Source organism: Lissotriton vulgaris, unplaced genomic scaffold, assembly GCF_964263255.1.
Source record: "Lissotriton vulgaris unplaced genomic scaffold, aLisVul1.2 SCAFFOLD_241, whole genome shotgun sequence".
NCBI lineage: Eukaryota > Metazoa > Chordata > Amphibia > Caudata > Salamandridae > Lissotriton > Lissotriton vulgaris.
In genome coordinates, this window is record NW_028252742.1 from 1,944,083 (window position 1) to 1,969,333 (window position 25,251).

Genomic DNA, 25,251 nt, shown 5'->3' on the forward strand with positions numbered 1-25,251 from the left:
CCCCACGTCCAACTCCCAATGCGACCACGTCAAAAGAACGCTCGCTCACACTCCGACTGTCTTCACGGCACCCGGCTTGATTTACGCACACGTCTGCACCTGATGCATGCTGGTTTACCGACCCCGGATTTACTTCACCCTGAGCTTCCGCAGATCCTGCATGTTCGCAGATACCTTTCCGGGTCCGTCAAATTACAGGTAACCTTTTCCGCATCCGACCCTCTGCAACATTACCCATCTGAATACACTTTTGCAGAATCTTCATGACTCGTGCACTTACCTCGACCTTCCCTCCCCAGCTGCTTCCCGGAATCCCGTTTACCCACAAACAAGCTTGGGCTGATCACATGTTTGTTCCATTCCCTGAAACATGTCATTTAGTGACCCCAGGCCTCACTATTACTTGATTGCCTCTAGCTTTTTGAGAATACTTCCAATACCGGTGGTAAACCTTAACGTTCATCTGTGACAATTTGTTCTAGGCTTAATATCCTCCCATGCTCTCTGTTAATCTTTTTCACCCCTCAGACCGGTTTAAGAAGCTCTCCCCTTGCATTGATTGACTCTACTCCCCACAGGTACCTTGCAACTCCCACAGGTAGCCCTCTATGGTCTCCTTTTACTACTTTTTACCCTATTACGCTATTTACGGGTACCGCCTGTTTCTTATCTTTCCCCTTGTTTCACCCCTTATACAGCACTCTTATAATCTATGTAACCCGGTCCAGGTGATGGCCTGGATTCAGGTTGAAACACTGTTGAACTTCCAGCGCAATCATGGGCGCTATTGTGGTTTCCTTAACAGCTGAATCTTTATGCAAAATAACTTACTGTTTTCGTGACCATTAATCAATTTGTTTTTGCGCCTTGTCACGCTGGTACTTCACTATTTTGTCACGTGTGATTGCGCTGTTCGGTTGCTAGATGAACATGTATGTACACATTTGAGAATTGTTTTTTTTGCATATAATGTAATGTAGTGCTGATAAAACGTTTGTGGTCTCCCTCACTACCCTCTCGTCAACATTTAATTGTTTTTTCACCTATCTTACTCAATGATTCCTGGCTGAGACATTGTTACTTTGTAAAACTTCACCAGGAGTTAAGCAGCACAAGGGCGATGGTGGCAACAAACTGTGTAGCGTTCAGTAGAAGTGGACAGGTCCTTTTTAACCTGTGTCACTGGATGGAGGCCTACATGCTCAATCACTTTTCAACTTTCCCCTGCTATGTGCTTAACTCACTTTTGGCCAACATTAGCTAACTGTGAAGTGCTTTGCAGTAAAGGAGTGGGCACTCTGCACTAGTTGTATGTGCGCCTAGGAAGGTTACAGTACAGGTACGGATCAGTGCTGTGCAGGGCATGCAATGTGAGGGAATGTTATGGGTGTATGTGTACCTGCAAGAAGAACAGTACATGAAGGGTGGAGTGTTATGCAGAGTGTATGCAGTGATTGACTGTACTGGCTGTAGATGTCCTTGCAAGTGGCACAGTACAGAAAAGCTACAGTACTTAGCAATGTGCGCAAAGTGAATGAGTGTGTTGGGTGTATGTATACCCGTGGTGGCAGAGTGCATGGAGGTAACAGTGTTGAACTGTGTATGTGTGCTGTGTTCACACATTAAGTGCACGTGTGCCTGTAAAGGTACATTACATGGCGGCCTGCCTGGTGGAGAGATGAGCACACAGAGGAATCCTCCCAGACAGATTCATGCATTGCTTAATTCCTGTGGGACACACTGGAGAAGGGAGAGCGACACTCCCCCTGTTGACTTCAAAGGTTGCTCTTTGATTCAGTAAGAGATCACAGAGAAGGGGCCTTGACTCATCTCAGGAAGGAGATGGGATTGCCTAAGGAATCATAGAGTGGAGCTGGGAGCCCGCAATTAAAATCTTGATGCACTTTACTGTGGCTGACATCCAAGTGTGAACTCGAGTCACTCCCATGGCCTGTGTTGTGGGATTATCATCTTCGGAGTCTCTCTTGCTGTTACAGATGGCTTTTCAAGAGGAAGAGGGCGGGTAGAAGTATGTACTTCCAAAGAAGCAGAACTGAAACATAAACTTAAAAGACCCAGACCCTAAATCACCTTTGGTGTCTGGAAGTATAATATAAGAAAGGGGGGTTGCGACCCCAAAAATTGTCATCTGCCAAGCAGCCAGAAGTTCTGTGTGAGAGGTGAAGCTCTGCAAACCTTCTGCCTGTGACACAACTGGTGAGGCAAGGCCTACTAGTCTCCATCCTGGGTGAGGAGACATCACCTAGGGAAACAAAGACCACCTGCTCTATATGCCTGCTTGTCAAGACAAGTGTGCTTTCTGAGGAAGAGGAGAGCGCTTGAGGGAGTGAGGTTGAGTGGATTCCCGGTGATAAGTATGAGGAGATGACTGCTGCATGGATCGGCTTGTTGCCCGTGTTCAGGACTGAATCAGTGACTCCCATATGCCAGGAGAGGGCAAGAAGATAGCCAAATAAAAGGATTGTCATGCAATAAGGGCAGAAGCATGTGCAGCACATTTGCTGCGACACTGTGAGCCAGAAGGGGCTACTGTAGAAAAGACTACCTTGGTATCACGGCTGAAACCTGCATAACACTGTAGCAGCTTCCTAATAATCCAGGAGTAGCCACCATTGTAAAGACTGCTATGTGGCAATGGCCGAATCCTTGCGTTTCCATGGTGCGGCATCACCGTATGCCAGGAGTGGCAGACAGAAATAATTGTGCTTGTGGATTGGGTAGGAAGCGGTGGACTATAAGCAGCGGTGACCCATAGGTCACCTGGAGCAGCGAGAACTGCAACTGGCGCAACACTTTAAACTGAGTGAGGGTGCAGTCGGAGCCTCACTACAATAGCAGTATTGAGATCAGGAGCATCGGACTCCCCCTCCCACCCCTTTTGGGAGCGTGGAAACATACCTTGCAGGAGGAACGCGGAAACACCTCTGATCGCTGCCTGCACATAACCGTGATAAAGCTAAGGAGAAAGCCTGCGCTTGTCGAGTGCTGTCCCTAAGTCCACATGCAGAGGACTCACCTGAACAGGACTAGCACTCTTGAGGGTACACTCGGATGGAGCACCCTCCAAGATCCTGCACACTCCCTCCCTGCTGGAGTGGTTAAGACTTATCAGCCTACCGGGCCCTGGGGGAACTATGTGCTGAAAGCGCTAGGGAGCTGAGACACTTTTGACTTTGTTCGAAGAGTCAGAGTGGACTCTTGAGATAAGGCCTGCTAGTGAGCATTCCCTGGACAACCCCAATCATGTTGGTAGGAACCGGTGAGACAGGGACTTGTCTATTAAACACTAAAGCCCCAAACTCAAGGGAGTAAGGTTTTGGTGTCTATAAATACTGTAATCTTTCTTTGAATGAGTTGGAAATAAAATACTTCCTTTGGTTAAAAAAGTAAGTATTTGGCTGGACATCGATTTATTGCTGCTGCTACGTGCTTTTTAAGTTATGAGCCATCTTCACTAATCTGTATCCACACCTCCCCCCTGAGGGAGCGAGCCTTAGACTGCTCATTCACATCTACCTCTTGAGAGTCAAGTGCAGAAGGGGTACTTGGCCCAGTTGCTCAGGATCCATAGTACGTCGGGCTCGAGATATCGGTAGTAAACTGTCTCGACCACCAGGGTTGGACCCAGGAACGCCTGATGCCCAGTGGCCCTCTAAAAGGGATTCTGATACCTAGGTATATTGCGTCAGAAGGACTGAGACATGTAATCAACAGCATGAACCCACGGGTAGAAACATATAAAAGAATATGTTGAATTTTCTCCTGAAATACCCACTTCTCTTACCCAGAAGACGGATAAGTACCTCAGAATTATCGACACCTGGAAAACAGATTGTAACTATCCAAATTGCCTAAATCTCCAAACACATCTATTGAAGTAATCCAAACAAGTATCAAGTAGGAAAAATAAATCCTTTAAATCCATATTGAGAGTGCAATAAATATGGAAAATCTAACCTAATTTTTTCTTGAAGGAAAATACCCATGTCCTATCTAGGATCTCCAGTACAATCTCAAAATCCCATTCAAAACCTATTTAGAGATCTCCATATAACCCCTCCCAAAGCAAAGTCCAGAACAATACTAGTTCTGCCTATGAAACATTTTAATAATAAAGAGTCAAGTGCCCCCCTTAATGCTCACTATTACAAATGGACCAACAGGGAAGCCTCCCGTGTTCAAGGGCACCATCTACAGATAATTGTGTTCCACAGGGCTGCTTGTGATGATTTGTTTTGTATGTAGTCCAACTTCCTTGCATAACCTCTGCCAGTCCTCTCCTGGTTTTTGCACATCCTGCACAACTATACCCATGCTTGGTAATCTCCGAAGACATCATTGACTTCTGTAGGACTGAGCTGCCCTACTCCAGGTTCCAAAGTTCCAAAATTTGTATAGCGCACTACTCACCCAGAGGGTCTCAAGGCGCTTGAGGGAGGGAGGTGCTTTACTTATCGAATATCCAAGTTTTTAGTTTCTTTCTGAAGGAGAGGTGGTTCTGTGTAAGGCGGAGGTGGGTGGGGATAGAGTTCCAGGTTTTGGCCGCTAAGTAGGAGAAGGATATTCCTCCCATGGTGGATCTGTGAATGCCCGGAATTGCGGCGATCGCTTGATTGGACGATCGTAGTTGGCGGGAGGGGGTGTAGAAGGATTGTCTCGTGTTGAGGCATTCGGGACCTAGGTCGTAGAGGGCTTTGTGTGCGTGAGTGAGGAGACGTCAGACCGCATGGACTGGAAGGCTGCAACACATTGAGTACTGACAAAGGAGTGCCATGCTGCTGACTGCCAAAACTGCCCAGGTGATCTTGTTGGTGTTGGTGTCCTTGTTTGAGTGGACTATCATGCTGGAAAAGGCACCCAGCTCCTGACAGCAGACCTGTGAAATTGGAAGCAAAATTGCTACAGCCTAAAATCACTTATACAACACTAACTATTTATTGGCATAGCCACTCTCCTCTAATGAACTCAAAACAAACAGCCTATCCCTATTAGAAGCTGCATGGAAGCAAACAGAGAGGAAACGTATTGCCCCATGAATGCCTACAATGATCATTAAGAGTTGCAATGAATCAAAATATGAGGAAATAATTGGAAATCACACATAAAAGTTGAACCATCTCTGAACTGTCCACAGTGGAAAATAATGTATTTTCTAATAAGGGATGAAATAAAAGCATATCTCCATGCAGAGTGTCGGGATACATATCTATTCATTTTTTAGAGGTTTTCCAACCCTGGCTCCAAAGAGCAGAAGAACACTTTGCAGTGAACAGTTTGGCTGTGACAGGAGCAACTGAAACAAAAGGTGGTGTGCACAGAACAGCACTATGCCTGGGGCATGGACATCAGGATGTGCTTTGTTATGTATTTTTGTGCAGGTACTCTAAACGCGACAGTGCGCCAAAGCCGTACAGAAGGCAAAGCCTGTGCAGTAGAGGTCTCTCTAACATACCAAATAGAATAGTGTTTGCTAACTCTTTCACTTCTTTGTGTTTTAGAGTCACACAGTCATTTTTTAACTGCAGACTATTCTGCTAGGGGGATTTGAATCTTGCAGACTTTGCCTAACCTGTGTCCGCTTTGGCAGTTTTTTTTGTATGTAAAATATATTGTGTGCCCTTCCAGATGACCTAAGCATGGTATAGTCATTCTAATGTAGTATTTGTGACACTTCTGTCATGTCTGGGTTGCATTATTTCAGATTTAGGGCAGAGCAGCAGCTTCGCTGTAAATGAGTGGGACTCACACCTAGGCCTTGGCAGTGTTGGTACTTCGCGAAGTGCCCTAAAAAGTCTGCCGCACTACGCAAAGTTCCACAAGCGGTGGAGTGCGTTAGGCCGCAACGTTCAAACAAGCCTTTATAGTCGGGTGTTTGTCCTGTACTAGAAAATCGGCACGGAAGAGACCAGGCGTAGCGCAAAAGGGCGCTTCTTCATTCTGCCAATTGAGTAGATGTTCTACTTGAGCAGCAGCTTCCTCAAAGCAAATGAAAGTCTTCCTAATGAGAGCGGTAGCGAGCATCTGCGACCGCCCAGCATTGTGAAATCTTGTCGGGAGGTGGTCTGGAGTAAGATATTCCTTTCTCGCCAACTTAAAGTTGGTGAGCATGAGCGAGGAAAAAACTCTGCTCCTCTCTGGACGCTACGCGGAGCGAGAAAAACTCTGCAAGTGGAGCAGAATGTCATGCCCAGGCCTACTCACACCCAGCCTAATCTGTGGTTCCATCTTCTTATTTAGAGGTGGAAGGGGGCATAAGCTTTCCAATGACGTAGCCTTTGCTGGCTCTGCCATCAGAAATCTATGATCTGTTAGCCTGTCTGTGACCGGTTTGCCCCGTCGATGTGTTGGTCTGCTCAGCTTATCTTGTCTTCTTCTTGCCCTATTCTTGTTCCCTGGTCTGATGTCCTGTGATTGCCGTTTTCTGCCCTCATATCACTCTGTTAGAAGCTTCCACTGTCTCCTGTGCCCCATGTCCTCCTCTTATTTCCCATGTCCCACCTGACTTGTGTCTTGTGTTTCTTTTGTTTCCACAAGGCTCTTTGCTCCTTTACACTGTTGCTCAGGTATCCTTGTCAACGAGAGCTCCTATGGATTGATAGATGTAGATAAAAGATCAAATGAAAAGATAAACTTAAATAAAAGTATGCACCATGCTAGGAATAAATCAGTGGAGCGAAGCATTATCCTACTTACTGTCTCTGGCAGGTTAAGGATAGGTCTACCATCTACATTGTGCGAGTTATCTAGCAGAGGAGCAAGGGGTATCTTTGCTGGCACAATGTAAGCATATCTGTTGTATGTGAGGAATAGCACTACTGGCTGTGGCAAGCGAGAGGTAGCTCTGCTGTCCAACAATTGAGGTATTGCTTTGTTATCCCAACAGAATTAGGAGGTATCAGTCAGCTGGGTGAGGGATAGCTCTGCTATATTTCACAAGTTTGGAATTGCCTTGCTGTCTGTAGCCAGTGGGGAAGCACTCCTGTTTGCACCTGTCAAGGAATAAAACTGCTAAGCATGGTATTGTTCTAGTGACTGGTATGCAAGTGTTTGACGTATTGCACATTTTTATTGTCATGTGACAGTATATTGCCACTCCTATCACTAGTGGGGTAGGCTGCAGGATTTGGCTACCTGGGGAGCCTGCAGGAATTGACAGACCTTGCTGCTCAGTCTCACTAATCAATACATACAACAAACACCTCAGCTCACTTTTAATATCTATTATTTAGGATAATTTGCCCTACATAAGCCCTGAATGCGTGTTGTTAGAAGTACAACTATCTCAAAGTATTGGATCTTTCCCTTTTGCCCATCCGAAAAGGTGATATTGTATCTAATGATTCTTATGCTTCTATTTGAAGACCCACAGCCAGAATTTCTGATTTATTACGGTTATCTGAAATTCAGATACCTCCATAGATATGCAGTTCGTCTGTCACCCTTGGGATGGGTTATTTAGGGTTCTGTAATGATAACAGTATATCGTTATTGAAAACAGTGGAAAAAGAAATGCAAAGCAGTATCTAAGAGGGTATATAGTATTTTAATTGGCATTATGTGTTTGTATATTAAATGTTGAATATTTAGTTTATTGTCTGTCTTATGTGCAAGTCTTCAATAGCTAATTAACTTATTGTGTGTAATACTATTATTACAAATAAAGACTGAAAGCCTAATACAAATCAATACTTGGGAATTCTAAATCATAGCTCGCTCTTTTTATGACAGGTGAGGCGATTATCAATGCAGAAGTGTTATTCAGGACAAAAATAGAAGAAACCCAACACCAGAACAATGCCAGAGACAAAGGAAGAGTCCGAAATGATTCCTTTAGCACAGGTGATAAAGAGAGTATGTGTTAATTCTTATATTTGCTGTTAACTTAAAATAATCATCTCTACAAGCTCATTACACCACATATAACAACTGCGGGGTGTGTTTCAGCGGGACACAAATCTTAAATGTTTATCAGATCAAAGATAGCTATTATGAAAGGTACTGAACTTAGGTAGAAGGTGTTTATTATATGTGTGGTTCTTGAATTGACATGTATACCAGAAATTAACAAATGTGTTTTTACAAAAGTGTACATTGCAGCAGAAAATCGCAGGGAGTGGCAAAGGTACCTGCTGCATCAACACATATGGAGCTGAAGTCCTTTATGACTCCCTGTAAATGTCTGTTAATACATGGATGTAGGTATGTGAAGGAAGAATCAGCTATCAGTTTTTTCTTGTGTTTATTATTTGCTTTTAGGATTGCTTGTGACTTACTGTGGGTTGATGTGCGTATGAGATATGGGTGAGGTGAAGCATTTAGTTAAGTAAGTGTTATTATTTGCAGTGCTTTAGTTGTGGAACATGCATTGGTATTTAAAAACATATAGTTATCAAGGCAAGTGGCTATCTAATTCTGACCACCCTCAGCTTTCTCTCGTGCACCTGATTTCTAAAAGTTGACTCTCCATTAGCATGTGTCATTGACTGTTAGTTCATCCTTGAAGTCTTGATAGGAGCATGATGTTGTTGTTGTAAGATTTATAACTTTTGAATAGATTTTTCACGTTTTTCAGGACTTGTATTGTACGCTCATAATTCTCTTCAATGTGCTTCAGTCCATTTCTCACTCCCCTTTGGCTTTTCTCCACATTCTCTCTCTGATCTGGCTTTGGCTTAGACCATAGCCTGTCAAAGCAGAAAAACCAAAACACAAATGTGCTAGTCCTATCTACTTTCAACACAATCACGAGAGACACAGGTGCCATGGACTAATGAAACACTGAGAACATCAGACTGTCAGAATAAAAAGCATTTGTGTTAAATGACTCAAGTACTAGTGTACTGTAAAGAAGGCTTCCAAGAAGTGTGGTCACTGTTTAAAACTTGTTTGTCAACAGAACTCACTGAATTAATGTCCTCTGAATACAAAAGTCTTATGTATCACAACCTACAGATTTAACCTATTTATAGTAGGAGCGAGGAAGCATCAAGAATTAGGGTTGAGGGACACATTCCCCGAAAATCACTGTGGGGCTAAGAGTGAGAAATCCATCTTGTCTCAATGAGTGTGGGGAATGAGTGGTGAGATGATCAAGTGGAGTTATTCGTTCTATTTTACTACCATGATGCCAGCGTCGGGTTGTAGGTGTGGTTGTATGTTTTATTTTCTATTGTATGTAGAAGTTCATGAAAATAGATCGGAGTCATAAACATCAGGTTTAGAATTAGATTTAGACTTAGAATAATTCCCTGGTGTGTGGGGAGCCTGGACCACTTCAGATCTGTATAGTCTTAAATTAGTTTGCCTCATTCCTTCAAAGTAGAACTGAAAGAATCAAAGTCAACCTCAACCTTTCCAACAGTAAGTCGGGCTCAATTGGAGTTCCACAAGGATCCGCACTGTCACCAACTCTTTTCAACCTCTATCTGGAAACTCTTACCGAAATTCTGAAACGGACTAGCATACAATATCATATGTAGGTGGACGATACTCAACTGTATATGAATATTGCTTCACTGGATAACATCATTACTCTCAACAATGCTCTTTTAAAAACCTAACAATGGTTATCTCACAGTCACCTTTTGCTACATACACTCAAAATTGAATTCCTTTTGCTTGTCCCTCCAATCATTCTGCGCCCATTCAGGACTGGCTCAAACAACTAACAGCCCTCAACTGCACCCCACATTTTGTTGGCTCCACTAGATCACTTGACCAAATCCTGGACAAATGCCTGAATATGCAGGATCACATCAGTGTGACAACAAGAGGCGCCAATCACCAACTCTGCACATTAAGGAAAATCAAATCGTTTCTGTCGCCCACTGACCTGCAACAGCTGTCAAGTTCCTTGTTATCTCCCATTTAGAATACAGAAATACGACCCTGGCTAAGCTGCCCAAAGCTAAATTGGCCTCTATAAGGGCCACTCTGAACTCTGCTGACAGACTCATCACGGGCTCAAGAAAGCGTAACCACATCACACCTGATCTAATCCAACCAAACTGGCTTTCCCTCGATGCAAGGATCAGGTATAAGATAGCCTGCTTGACGCACAAAGCACTGCATCAGAACACACCCATTTACCTGGAAAGTAAACTTGAACTTTCAAGTGGGAATCGCGCCATGAGAAGTTTAAACCCAAGTTAAAAAACAAAGCAACCTACAACCACACCTTCTCCGGTCTTGCTCCGATAATATGGAATGCTCTCCCATCAGAACAATCCTCTAGACCTCTACATTTAAAAAAGAAGTCAAAGGCCTGCTCCTAAATAACTACATGCGACAATAGTACTGTAGCCGCACAAACTATTTCAATTGACCTTACAACCCCGCCCTTCCTTATCTACTATGCAGCATGCATCTTAACGGTTTATATTTCTAGTTTTTGGCTTCAATGTGCTTCTGCTGTACATGTGTAGTTATCTATTATGTTTCCTGCTCTTGCTTAACCAGCAGCTGCATTGTACAGCGCTCTGATACCCTGCCGGATCATGTTTGCGCTTTATAAAACTTTTCGACTAAAAATAAATAAATATCTACCTTAATATGTGTGTTCGTAGCCTGTGTGGCTATAGACACACATGGTTGTTCATACTCTTACGATGTATTGTTGGGTTTGGAGCTAGTTTTTATTGAAAAACTGAGAATCAAAAGACCTGTTGTGGCTTCTCCTACAGTCCACAAGGCACAAAGGACACACAGGATTCTAAAATGTTTTGCTTCTGTCATTAGGTTTGGATATTTTGAGTACAAGCTTCAAAACTGACACTTTGTCCTTACTATTCAGGCCTAGTTCTTCAGCACTTCAAGAATAATTATTCAGAAGACAACCGGCAAACCTCAGCACAACTGCCTTCTCAGCAAATCATGGTTGTGGACCTTCAGCGTCCCGCAACTCGAACTTTGGCACTGACCTCCAGGCTCAATCCTTTATGAAACATGGGTGCTATAGTCAAAAAATGCTTAGGGGAGGATATGGAATAAACAATATTCAACATTACCCTAGGTGCAACATCAAATACTGGCAGTTAAACCAGCGCATAGCGCATTTTGGTAACTTTTGTCTCTCCCCGATAAAGGTTTAATGTTTATAGACTTAATATATGTAAATTAATGCTGGTTATCATGGCTGGCACAGAATTATAAGGTAGACTGAGTTTATTATATGTATATGTATGTTGTTGAATTGACATGTAGACGAAAAATTTATCAAATGTGTTTTTGCAGACCTCTAATGTTGAGAGCATTGCAGCAGAAAACTACCATTCACACGGAGTAGCAAACGCACCTCCTGCTTTAATAATATGTATGGGGCAGGAGCCCTTTTCTGACTCCATGTGAAGGGCTGTGAATGAAGGGATGGAGGTTTAAGAGGAAAGAATCAGCCACCAGAGTTTCCATATCCCTCTTAATTGGTAACAAGATGGGTTGTAACTTCCTGAGGGTTCAGATGGTTAAGATGAAGCAGTTAATTGAGTAGGTGTTGTTATATGCTGTGCTTGAGTTGTGGGATGTGCATCGGTATTTAAAAACATATAGTAATTGATGTAAGTTGCTGTGAGAGCCCAATGGAAAACTAATGTACAAATTGGCAGAACTGAAAACATTTATGTTCAACGAATCAAGAAATAACGGTTATAACCCTGTACTGTAAAGGAAATCAATACTTGTTAGCACAACCAAAGTGTGAACTAATGCAGAAATACAGTTTTTTTTAACGTGATAAACACTCAAATAGTTCCACTGTGTGTGTGGGAACCCCGGAACACCTCACAAATCTAGCTATATATATATTCACTGAAAAAACCATAGGTTTCAGACATGTTATAGTTAAAAAACCTTAGAAATTCACTGAAAAAACCCTAGGTTTTAGGGGTGTTATGGTTAGCTGGACATTTCACTCGTACAAAACCATTTAAATTCCTCTGTTATAGTTAGTTCTACTAAGTAGAACTCGCACGCCTGCAATCCACTGCTGATGATGTCACATATTACATCATTCATGACATGGTCAGTGACATCACTGATGACATCTCAAATGACATCACTGGTGACATCACTGATTGAAGGGGAATTATTTCCCCAACTTAAAACACGCCACAGGGCGTGTTTGCACACCTCACCTCAGGCCCCGTCCCCTCCCTTCGCCACTGTGTAAACACGCCCTGTGTCCATTTTAAGTAGGGAGATTAAGTCCCCTTGAATCCTTAGGGTCCCTAGGGTCCAACTAGCCCACTAGGTAACTCCAGTAAGCGCCACCTCTCTGCATAGCAGAGAGGTGTAAAAAGGGGCTTGGCCTCTGAACACCTCTCTGCAACGCAGCTCCCTGGCACATACTGGAAGTACCTGGTGGGCTAGTTAGCCCCCAGGGACCCTAAAGATTGAAGAGGAATTGATTCCTCAACTTAAAACGCACCAGAGGGCGTATTTGCACAATGGTGAACGAAGGGGGCGGGGCCTGAGGTAACATGTGTGTTTTTACAACACTCTGCAACGCAGCTCCGTGGCGCTTACTAGAGGTACCTGGTGGGCTAGTTGGCCCCCAGGGGTCCTCAGGATTGAAGAGGAATTAATTCCCCAACTTAAAACGCACCACAGGGCGTGTTTGCACACATATCACCTCAGGCCCCGCCCCCTACCTTCACCACCACTGTGCAAATGACCCCCGTGGCGCGTTTTAAGTTGGGGGATTAAGTCCCCTCGAATCCTGAGGTACCCTGGGGGCCAACTGGCCCACCAGGTACCTCCAGTAAGCGTCACGGAGCTGCGGTGCAGAGGTGTAAAAAAGGGGCGTGGCCTCAGAACACATCTCTGCAACGCGGCCCCCTGGCGCATACTGGAGGTTCCTGGTGGGCTAGTTGGCCCCCAGGGACCCCCAGTATTCAAGGGGAATTTGTTCCCCCTGGCGCGTTTGCAGAGTATTGCAAGGAGGGGGCATGGCCTCCGGCACGATCCCGTTTAAAAAAAAAAAAATTAAAGAAGGGGAGCTGTATAGCCCTTCTTCTCTTTCTAAATTAATTGGCCCTTGGGACCCCATCCTCCAGGGCCTGCCTCCAATAGGAGGCCATAATTTGCCCCGGGCACTCCATCCCCCGGGGCATGGCCTTTTTAAAAAAAAATTATTAATATTTTGGATGGGGGCTGCCCAATGTGACGAGGCGGGCCGCGTGGCCACCTAGCGGGCCAGTATTAGCCCCGGACCCCATCCCCCGGGGCTGGGCCTCTCCGTTGGGGTCCCCAATCCCCCCACGGTCGCAGCAGGCTTCCCGCATCCTGCGGGAGCCGGCATTGCTTTTCCACATGGGGAGCAGCTAACATGCTGCTCCCCATGTGGAAAAGCAATCTACTTTGCTATTTGGAAGACAATCTACTTTGTTATTTGGAAAAGAGAGCAGGTTTCCTGCTCTCTCTTCCAAATAGCAAAGCAGTTTGCAATGACAGGGTGGGAGCCGCAAGGCTCCCCCCCTGTCATTGCAAATGGCAGTGTTCCGATGGTGGGCACCCTGGGACACTGCAGGAGCCGGCCCTGGGGGGGTGGCAGTGCCCAGGGCCTCGACAAATCTCCAGGAGCTCTCACATTTTACAAAGCCCCAGGGGGTGGTGGTCCCCGGGGCTGGGGGGTCCGTAAATTTGAATATTTAGTGCCCCAGGGAGGTTTCGGTCACCAGGGCGTGTGGGGGGGCTTGAGCCCACCCACACAGGGTATTTAAAAAAAAAATAAGGCCCTGGGGGTGGCGGTCCCCGGGGCTGGGGGGCCTGAGAGAGCCCTTGCAACTCATTTCCAGAAGCCCGGGGGGGGGGGTTGCGGTCCCCAGGGCTGGGGGGGGCCTAAGAGCTCCCCCCCCCCAACTCCAAATTTTAAGAAGCCCCGGGGGTGGCGGTCCACGGGGCTGCGGGGGCTGTGAGTCTCCCCGCCTATATTATGTTCAAGCCCCAGGGTGGCGGTCCCCGGGGCAGTGTGGGGGGGGATTGGGCCCCCCACACTTTTTTTCATCATGCCCCCGGGATTTGGCCCCCCGGGGGCTAATGAGCATTTTCACTAGTTATTGAAACCCCATTTTTACTAGTTATTAAAACCACAATTTAATGGTGAAGTCAGATTGTTTATTACATATTAAGGAAAAGTAACAGTTGGAAAGTTACCCTTCACCTTCCTGAACTGACAGAAAGCTAATTAGCATAAACCTCTGCCAGCCCTCAGGCTGTGCTTGGTCTTCAGTAGGTTTGAAAGAGGTGTGAAATGCCTCCCAGGAGCAAACGATAATCCAACCTGACTGGGCAGAGATGACTTCTCTGAGCTCAGCAAACTATCCAGAGTGGGGGCTGTGGGTATCCTGTGACACCACACTATCAAATCCTGCTTGACTGGTCTGTTGAGCCACATGTAACTTTCAATATCAAAGAGGGAGGGAAGAGGAAATGGAGTCCATTCAGTTCCCCTACGCGAGTAATTGGTAATCAAAAAGAGAATGGACACTGGTATCTGCAAAAACCAAATAGTTTTTTTATCGAGAACCCTCATAGACTTCCTGGAATCGTGTTGTAGCGGTATATCTTTTTTCCGCCCCCTCAGGAGTCATGGCATAGTCATTGGGTTAACGATTAACGTGCAGGGTGCCTGCCTCACCAGAGGCTACTTCTGGTATTTACAGAAGTGTCCAGAAATGAAAAGTGGGTAGAAAAACTGTTAAAATTAATGGATAGATCAAAAAAGTGAACTTTATTTACAAAGACTAATCACTAAGCTTAAAAACCATTGTGATATACTGGTAGTCGAGTTATTGAACTACTATATCGTTTTCAAAAAAGTGTCGACATGTTTCAGCTCTCGGGGCCCTACAGGGTCAGGGGAGCTTTCGTCAGGACAAGGACAAGAAACAAACATAAATGAAATTACACACACTATTTGTGTGGTACGAATGCTGATGGCATGGAATTTCCAAGCTGTATTGAAAGAAAAAAGAGAAAACACCAACAATTCGTGAGTTGGGTAGTGTGTGAGGTACGGCACTCTTGGGCACACATTATGTACAGCGCATAATTAATGCTATAACAGATTATTCTAATTGTAGAAGTAATCTAGAAAAAGGTTTAAAATAGAGGAGAAACTAACAGGTCCAAGATAAGTACGGGGAGTGGGAACAGCCAAATCGCCGTCAGGTTATCAAGGTCTTAGAGACGGGTATCATGCAGAAGTCTTTACATGGTGACCAGGTGGGAGCAGAACATGGATTAATGATCATGATTCATATCTCTGCTCATAAGACCACATCATACATCCAGCAGAAGGTGTTTGTCATACACGTATCCTAATGATACCCAGTCATTCATTAAGGTGTACCTTTTTGATTGAGTTATACGGCATCAACAGGGACTGGGAGTCGCTCCTGGAGTTTCACCATGCAGCCCGGATTTCGTGCCTAGTGCTGACTCTGCCCCTGGATCACGGTAGGTCAGAGCTCACTGCACTTATATACTGGTCGTAGACACTAAAAAAGGACTACTGGTCGGACATGTAATTGACATTCTAAGATGGTGGACTCACTGATGGAGTATTGAAGTACAATTAACTAAACTGATGCCAAGGGATGTGGTCATTCATACCTATTACGTCAGTTCTCAAACGGTCAACCCATCTCTGTTCTTTGTTGAACAAGACTTGTTCTGCATTGTGATCCTTACAGTCGAGCATTTCCAGAACTGTCCATTTAAGATCATCACACGTATGGCCAGCTTCTACGAAATGGGCACAAAGTTTGGTCGTGTTCTTTTTCAGCCTCACATTGCTCCGATGTTCTCCTATACGGAGTTTGACTTTGCGGCAGGTCATGCCGATGTATTGTTTTTGGCAGGGACATGTGATCAGGTAAATCACGTGTGAGGAGTTACAATTCGTATGACTCCTTTGTGTCCAAAGTAATTTGTCATTCAGTTGGAGAGTTTTTGTACAAGTGGTGAATTTGCAGACCCCGCATGTGCCACATGGGTAATGTCCGGTCACTGGAGTCATGTTGATGTCTCTGATATTAGACCTGGGTATTGGTTTTTTCGGTCTTGTGTGAACCAGAACGTCTTTTATATTTTTCGTTCTTCTGTTAGCAAACCTTGGTTTAGGCCAGTTTAGGTTACCAGAGGTGAGTATTTGCCATTTCTTCTTGATGAGTTTTTGGACTTCATAGGTGGCTGGGCAGTAGGTTGTTACGCAGGTTACGAGATCTTTCACTGGTTCTTTAGTCGCACTTTGTAGTAGACAATCTCTCGGCTGGTATTTGGCTCGTTTTGCGCACTTCTTTATTATTGCCGGAGTGTAGTTCCTTTTCCTCAGTTTTTGGCTCAGTTCTGCTGCTTGTTGTTTGTAGTCAATTGTTTTACTACAGTTACGTTTGTGTCTCAGAAATTGGCTGTACGGAAGGTTGTCTCGTAATGGCCGGGGGTGGTAACTGTAGTATGATAGCAGGCAGTTCTTGGCCGTTGGCTTCGTGTAGGTTTTAGTTTCAAGTTTGCCATTTTCTGAAAAAATGGTTAGATCCAGGAAGTCAATTGTAGTTCTGCTGGATGTGAAGGTAAATTTTAGCCAGGGGTCTCTGCCATTAAGCCAGTCTATGAAGATGGTTAGATCCGATTGTGTGTCCCTTAATAGTATGACATCGTCAATGTAGCGTTTCCAATATTTGATATTGGGAAAGTAGGGATTGGTGTTGTTCAGGATGCATTCCTCTTCTAAGCGGCTCACATAGAGTCCAGCTACTGAGGGCGCAAACGCACTCCCCATGGAGGTCCCATGGCATTGGAGAAATAATTGCCCATTGTACTCAAAGTAGTTCTCTTGTAATGCTAGTCTGCAACATTCCAGAATAAAGTGACGTGGGGTTTTGTATTTCCAATCTTGCTTGAAAAGGAGGTCCTCCAACATTTTGAGCGTATCTTCTTGTGGTAGACTGGTGTAAAGGGATTCTACATCCAGTCCCACTAGTAGCATGCTGCTTTGGTCATATTCTACACTTGATATCTGGCCCAGTAGGTCTCTTGTGTCCTTAAGATATGTAGATGTTTTCTGGACCAGGGGTTTCAAGTATTCATCTGCGAACTTCGACAATGGTTCCAATAGGGACCCTATTCCCGAGACAATCGGGCGTCCTGGAGGAGGGAGTCTATTCTTGTGGGTTTTTGGCAGTGAATAGAAGAGAGGAGTTTTGGGATTCTTTGGTGTAAGATATTCAGCCTCTTTTTTCGATATCCAATTGTTTGATTCTGCCTCATGTACCATTATGGCAATTGTGTTGGTTAATCTTTCAGTGGGGTCAACGTCAAGGCGTTTATAGAAAGTTTCATTCATCAAGAGAGTTTGACACTGTTCATTATAGCCTTCTTTTGTGAGGATGACTACCCCGCCCCCCTTGTCTGCGGGCTTGATGATAATATCCTCATTGTCTCTGAGTTCAGATAGAGCTTTTTTCTCTCTCTTTGTCATGTTTTGATAGACGTTTTTTTTGTAATTTATTTCATCTATCCCTTTCATCACGGCTTGTTCGAATGCCTGGATCTCAACAGGTACTGCTGTAGTTGGAGGACTGAACTTGGATTTTCTCCTCAAGTTTGTATCCCCGTTTGTCCCTGGGTTTGTCGAGTTATTAAAAAATGCTTTTAATTTCAGTGTCCTGCAGAATTCAGAGACTTCACATTTAAGTTTGAACCGATCTGTTGTGGGAGTAGGGACGAAACCTAATCCTTTATTGAGGACATTTTTCTGGTCCTCCGTCAGGGATAGAGTAGTTAGATTCACAATTAGTGTGTCTTCTTGCTCGTGCTCGGTTGAGCTGACGCCATGCTCCTTGTTTGTACACTGGGCTGTTGGTCCTGCCACCTGAGGTTTTTCTTTTTGCCTCTCGAAATGTTTTGGCCTCTCCCTAAAAAAGGCTGTGCCTGGTGTTGGTTCGCATTTGCTGGCATATGTTGGTTGTCCATTTGGTGTTGCTGGTTGCCATTGGGATGAAATGGATTCATCCAACCGGCAAAGGGAGGCATATACGGAGGATAGTACGGCATTGGGTTTCCTTGGTAGAAGGGTGGTCTTTGCCATCTATTTCCACGTCTCGGGCGTTGGAATCTAAAATTATTCCGACCTCTCCTCGGTGTCGACCCATCAGAGCTTGTTTCTGAGCCGTCTGACGAAGTGCCCCCGGATGAATCAGCATCAGATCCGTGATTCGCGAAAACAAAGTCTTCTTTTGAATATGGGTGCATTTTTTCTTGACTAAATTTTTTTAGTTCCTTCGATAGTTTTTGGAGTTTATTTTGTGTCAAGTATTCTTGCATTTCATCCATTTCTTTTGTGATTTCGTCCAGGCGTTTCTTGTACACTTGGGGATTTATATTCTTTTTTAGTTCGTTCTCGCACTCCTCTATTTCTTGTAGAAGGGCGTCAGATAGCCTCTTGGCTGTTTTCACTATTAAGACTAAATAGTCTAGTGTACATTTCCATGAGATGGAAGACCAATCACGACGGAAGACTAGGTCGTGTAAAAAGATTCTGGGCGCATTGGTCACCCATAAACCTTTCGGTGCGGATTTGGATCTGAGGTATTCAGTCATTATGATCCCATGTATTGCGGTTCGGATCTGTTCTCGCTTTTTATTTGTTAGGGTGTCCCACTCATCAGTTTGCGCTATGGTTTCAATGAATTCTTGGTTTTGTAATAGAGAATGACCTGCTAGTATTTCATCGATGTCGCTCCCCGAAAAACTTAGACCCATATTGTTCTCCATTTTTAGAAAATACAGAATCTAGTATGGTACTGTGACTAGTTCTGTAGTAATCCCCGCAGCTGTGCGCTGCTTAATACATTCAATATCAAAGAGGGAGGGAAGAGGAAATGGAGTCCATTCAGTTCCCCTACGCGAGTAATTGGTAATCAAAAAGAGAATGGACACTGGTATCTGCAAAAACCAAATAGTTTTTTTATCGAGAACCCTCATAGACTTCCTGGAATCGTGTCGTAGCGGTATATCTTTTTTCCGCCCCCTCAGGAGTCATGGCATAGTCATTGGGTTAACGATTAACGTGCAGGGTGCCTGCCTCACCAGAGGCTACTTCTGGTATTTACAGAAGTGTCCAGAAATGAAAAGTGGGTAGAAAAACTGTTAAAATTAATGGATAGATCAAAAAAGTGAACTTTATTTACAAAGACTAATCACTAAGCTTAAAAACCATTGTGATATACTGGTAGTCGAGTTATTGAACTACTATATCGTTTTCAAAAAAGTGTCGACATGTTTCAGCTCTCGGGGCCCTACAGGGTCAGGGGAGCTTTCGTCAGGACAAGGACAAGAAACAAACATAAATGAAATTACACACACTATTTGTGTGGTACGAATGCTGATGGTATGGAATTTCCAAGCTGTATTGAAAGAAAAAAGAGAAAACACCAACAATTCGTGAGTTGGGTAGTGTGTGAGGTACGGCACTCTCGGGCACACATTATGTACAGCGCATAATTAATGCTATAACAGATTATTCTAATTGTAGAAGTAATCTAGAAAAAGGTTTAAAATAGAGGAGAAACTAACAGGTCCAAGATAAGTACGGGGAGTGGGAACAGCCAAATCGCCGTCAGGTTATCAAGGTCTTAGAGACGGGTATCATGCAGAAGTCTTTACATGGTGACCAGGTGGGAGCAGAACATGGATTAATGATCATGATTCATATCTCTGCTCATAAGACCACATCATACATCCAGCAGAAGGTGTTTGTCATACACGTATCCTAATGATACCCAGTCATTCATTAAGGTGTACCTTTTTGATTGAGTTATACGGCATCAACAGGGACTGGGAGTCGCTCCTGGAGTTTCACCATGCGGCCCGGATTTCGTGCCTAGTGCTGACTCTGCCCCTGGATCACGGTAGGTCAGAGCTCACTGCACTTATATACTGGTCGTAGACACTAAAAAAGGACTACTGGTCGGACATGTAATTGACATTCTAAGATGGTGGACTCACTGATGGAGTATTGAAGTACAATTAACTAAACTGATGCCAAGGGATGTGGTCATTCATACCTATTACGTCAGTTCTCAAACGGTCAACCCATCTCTGTTCTTTGTTGAACAAGACTTGTTCTGCATTGTGATCCTTGCAGTCGAGCATTTCCAGAACTGTCCATTTAAGATCATCACACGTATGGCCAGCTTCTACGAAATGGGCACAAAGTTTGGTCGTGTTCTTTTTCAGCCTCACATTGCTCCGATGTTCTCCTATACGGAGTTTGACTTTGCGGCAGGTCATGCCGATGTATTGTTTTTGGCAGGGACATGTGATCAGGTAAATCACGTGTGAGGAGTTACAATTCGTATGACTCCTTTGTGTCCAAAGTAATTTGTCATTCAGTTGGAGAGTTTTTGTACAAGTGGTGAATTTGCAGACCCCGCATGTGCCACAAGGGTAATGTCCGGTCACTGGAGTCATGTTGATGTCTCTGATATTAGACCTGGGTATTGTTTTTTTCGGTCTTGTGTGAACCAGAACGTCTTTTATATTTTTCGTTCTTCTGTTAGCAAACCTTGGTTTAGGCCAGTTTAGGTTACCAGAGGTGAGTATTTGCCATTTCTTCTTGATGAGTTTTTGGACTTCATAGGTGGCTGGGCAGTAGGTTGTTACGCAGGTTACGAGATCTTTCACTGGTTCTTTAGTCGCACTTTGTAGTAGACAATCTCTCGGCTGGTATTTGGCTCGTTTTGCGCACTTCTTTATTATTGCCGGAGTGTAGTTCCTTTTCCTCAGTTTTTGGCTCAGTTCTGCTGCTTGTTGTTTGTAGTCAATTGTTTTACTACAGTTACGTTTGTGTCTCAGAAATTGGCTGTACGGAAGGTTGTCTCGTAATGGCCGGGGGTGGTAACTGTAGTATGATAGCAGGCAGTTCTTGGCCGTTGGCTTCGTGTAGGTTTTAGTTTCAAGTTTGCCATTTTCTGAAAAAATGGTTAGATCCAGGAAGTCAATTGTAGTTCTGCTGGATGTGAAGGTAAATTTTAGCCAGGGGTCTCTGCCATTAAGCCAGTCTATGAAGATGGTTAGATCCGATTGTGTGTCCCATAATAGTATGACATCGTCAATGTAGCGTTTCCAATATTTGATATTGGGAAAGTAGGGATTGGTGTTGTTCAGGATGCATTCCTCTTCTAAGCAGCTCACATAGAGTCCAGCTACTGAGGGCGCAAACGCACTCCCCATGGAGGTCCCATGGCATTGGAGAAATAATTGCCCATTGTACTCAAAGTAGTTCTCTTGTAATGCTAGTCTGCAACATTCCAGAATAAAGTGACGTGGGGTTTTGTATTTCCAATCTTGCTTGAAAAGGAGGTCCTCCAACATTTTGAGCGTATCTTCTTGTGGTAGACTGGTGTAAAGGGATTCTACATCCAGTCCCACTAGTAGCATGCTGCTTTGGTCATATTCTACACTTGATATCTGGCCCAGTAGGTCTCTTGTGTCCTTAAGATATGTAGATGTTTTCTGGACCAGGGGTTTCAAGTATTCATCTGCGAACTTCGACAATGGTTCCAATAGGGACCCTATTCCCGAGACAATCGGGCGTCCTGGAGGAGGGAGTCTATTCTTGTGGGTTTTTGGCAGTGAATAGAAGAGAGGAGTTTTGGGATTCTTTGGTGTAAGATATTCAGCCTCTTTTTTCGATATCCAATTGTTTGATTCTGCCTCATGTACCATTATGGCAATTGTGTTGGTTAATCTTTCAGTGGGGTCAACGTCAAGGCGTTTATAGAAAGTTTCATTCATCAAGAGAGTTTGACACTGTTCATTATAGCCTTCTTTTGTGAGGATGACTACCCCACCCCCCTTGTCTGCGGGCTTGATGATAATATCCTCATTGTCTCTGAGTTCAGATAGAGCTTTTTTCTCTCTCTTTGTCATGTTTTGATAGACGTTTTTTTTGTAATTTATTTCATCTATCCCTTTCATCACGGCTTGTTCGAATGCCTGGATCTCAACAGGTACTGCTGTAGTTGGAGGACTGAACTTGGATTTTCTCCTCAAGTTTGTATCCCCGTTTGTCCCTGGGTTTGTCGAGTTATTAAAAAATGCTTTTAATTTCAGTGTCCTGCAGAATTCAGAGACTTCACATTTAAGTTTGAACCGATCTGTTGTGGGAGTAGGGACGAAACCTAATCCTTTAATGAGGACATTTTTCTGGTCCTCCGTCAGGGATAGAGTAGTTAGATTCACAATTAGTGTGTCTTCTTGCTCGTGCTCGGTTGAGCTGACGCCATGCTCCTTGTTTGTACACTGGGCTGTTGGTCCTGCCACCTGAGGTTTTTCTTTTTGCCTCTCGAAATGTTTTGGCCTCTCCCTAAAAAAGGCTGTGCCTGGTGTTGGTTCGCATTTGCTGGCATATGTTGGTTGTCCATTTGGTGCCGTACTATCCTCCGTATATGCCTCCCTTTGCCGGTTGGATGAATCCATTTCATCCCAATGGCAACCAGCAACACCAAATGGACAACCAACATATGCCAGCAAATGCGAACCAACACCAGGCACAGCCTTTTTTAGGGAGAGGCCAAAACATTTCGAGAGGCAAAAAGAAAAACCTCAGGTGGCAGGACCAACAGCCCAGTGTACAAACAAGGAGCATGGCGTCAGCTCAACCGAGCACGAGCAAGAAGACACACTAATTGTGAATCTAACTACTCTATCCCTGACGGAGGACCAGAAAAATGTCCTCAATAAAGGATTAGGTTTCGTCCCTACTCCCACAACAGATCGGTTCAAACTTAAATGTGAAGTCTCTGAATTCTGCAGGACACTGAAATTAAAAGCATTTTTTAATAACTCGACAAACCCAGGGACAAACGGGGATACAAACTTGAGGAGAAAATCCAAGTTCAGTCCTCCAACTACAGCAGTACCTGTTGAGATCCAGGCATTCGAACAAGCCGTGATGAAAGGGATAGATGAAATAAATTACAAAAAAAAGTCTATCAAAACATGACAAAGAGAGAGAAAAAAGCTCTATCTGAACTCAGAGACAATGAGGATATTATCATCAAGCCCGCAGACAAGGGGGGCGGGGTAGTCATCCTCACAAAAGAAGGCTATAATGAACAGTGTCAAACTCTCTTGATGAATGAAACTTTCTATAAACGCCTTGACGTTGACCCCACTGAAAGATTAACCAACACAATTGCCATAATGGTACATGAGGCAGAATCAAACAATTGGATATCGAAAAAAGAGGCTGAATATCTTACACCAAAGAATCCCAAAACTCCTCTCTTCTATTCACTGCCAAAAACCCACAAGAATAGACTCCCTCCTCCAGGACGCCCGATTGTCTCGGGAATAGGGTCCCTATTGGAACCATTGTCGAAGTTCGCAGATGAATACTTGAAACCCCTGGTCCAGAAAACATCTACATATCTTAAGGACACGAGAGACCTACTGGGCCAGATATCAAGTGTAGAATATGACCAAAGCAGCATGCTACTAGTGGGACTGGATGTAGAATCCCTTTACACCAGTCTACCACAAGAAGATACGCTCAAAATGTTGGAGGACCTCCTTTTCAAGCAAGATTGGAAATACAAAACCCCACGTCACTTTATTCTGGAATGTTGCAGACTAGCATTACAAGAGAACTACTTTGAGTACAATGGGCAATTATTTCTCCAATGCCATGGGACCTCCATGGGGAGTGCGTTTGCGCCCTCAGTAGCTGGACTCTATGTGAGCCGCTTAGAAGAGGAATGCATCCTGAACAACACCAATCCCTACTTTCCCAATATCAAATATTGGAAACGCTACATTGACGATGTCATACTATTATGGGACACACAATCGGATCTAACCATCTTCATAGACTGGCTTAATGGCAGAGACCCCTGGCTAAAATTTACCTTCACATCCAGCAGAACTACAATTGACTTCCTGGATCTAACCATTTTTTCAGAAAATGGCAAACTTGAAACTAAAACCTACACAAAGCCAACGGCCAAGAACTGCCTGCTATCATACTACAGTTACCAACCCCGGCCATTACGAGACAACCTTCCGTACAGCCAATTTCTGAGACACAAACGTAACTGTAGTAAAACAATTGACTACAAACAACAAGCAGCAGAACTGAGCCAAAAACTGAGGAAAAGGAACTACACTCCGGCAATAATAAAGAAGTGCGCAAAACGAGCCAAATACCATCCGGGAGATTGTCTACTACAAAGTGCGACTAAAGAACCAGTGAAAGATCTCGTAACCTGCGTAACAAACTACTGCCCAGCCACCTATGAAGTCCAAAAACTCATCAAGAAGAAATGGCAAATACTCACCTCTGGTAACCTAAACTGGCCTAAACCAAGGTTTGCTAACAGAAGAACGAAAAATATAAAAGATGTTCTGGTTCACACAAGACCGAAAAAAACAATACCCAGGTCTAATATCAGAGACATCAACATGACTCCAGTGACCGGACATTACCCTTGTGGCACATGCGGGGTCTGCAAATTCACCACTTGTACAAAAACTCTCCAACTGAATGACAAATTACTTTGGACACAAAGGAGTCATACGAATTGTAACTCCTCACACGTGATTTACCTGATCACATGTCCCTGCCAAAAACAATACATCGGCATGACCTGCCGCAAAGTCAAACTCCGTATAGGAGAACATCGGAGCAATGTGAGGCTAAAAAAGAACACGACCAAACTTTGTGCCCATTTCGTAGAAGCTGGCCATACGTGTGATGATCTTAAATGGACAGTTCTGGAAATGCTCGACTGTAAGGATCACAATGCAGAACAAGTCTTGTTCAACAAAGAACAGAGATGGGTTGACCGTTTGAGAACTGACGTAATAGGTATGAATGACCACATCCCTTGGCATCAGTTTAGTTAATTGTACTTCAATACTCCATCAGTGAGTCCACCATCTTAGAATGTCAATTACATGTCCGACCAGTAGTCCTTTTTTAGTGTCTACGACCAGTATATAAGTGCAGTGAGCTCTGACCTACCGTGATCCAGGGGCAGAGTCAGCACTAGGCACGAAATCCGGGCTGCATGGTGAAACTCCAGGAGCGACTCCCAGTCCCTGTTGATGCCGTATAACTCAATCAAAAAGGTACACCTTAATGAATGACTGGGTATCATTAGGATACGTGTATGACAAACACCTTCTGCTGGATGTATGATGTGGTCTTATGAGCAGAGATATGAATCA

The 25,251-nt window shown here is 44.2% G+C and overlaps 1 protein-coding gene across 4 annotated transcripts in view; it reads left to right on the plus strand.

Annotated features, from left to right (window-relative positions):
• LOC147662040 (uncharacterized) overlaps positions 1–25,251 on the plus strand; it is a 253,861-nt gene that overhangs the window by 122,686 nt on the left and 105,924 nt on the right. For 2 of the 4 annotated variants that reach the window (XM_086951162.1, XM_086951164.1), the window contains exon 4: positions 7,750–7,860. In XM_086951162.1, the coding sequence (XP_086807288.1) occupies positions 7,750–7,860 (111 nt within the window). Of the gene's footprint in view, positions 1–7,749; positions 7,873–25,251 lie in introns of all 4 variants that reach the window. The other 2 variants (XM_086951161.1, XM_086951163.1) reach the window with 1 other exon arrangement.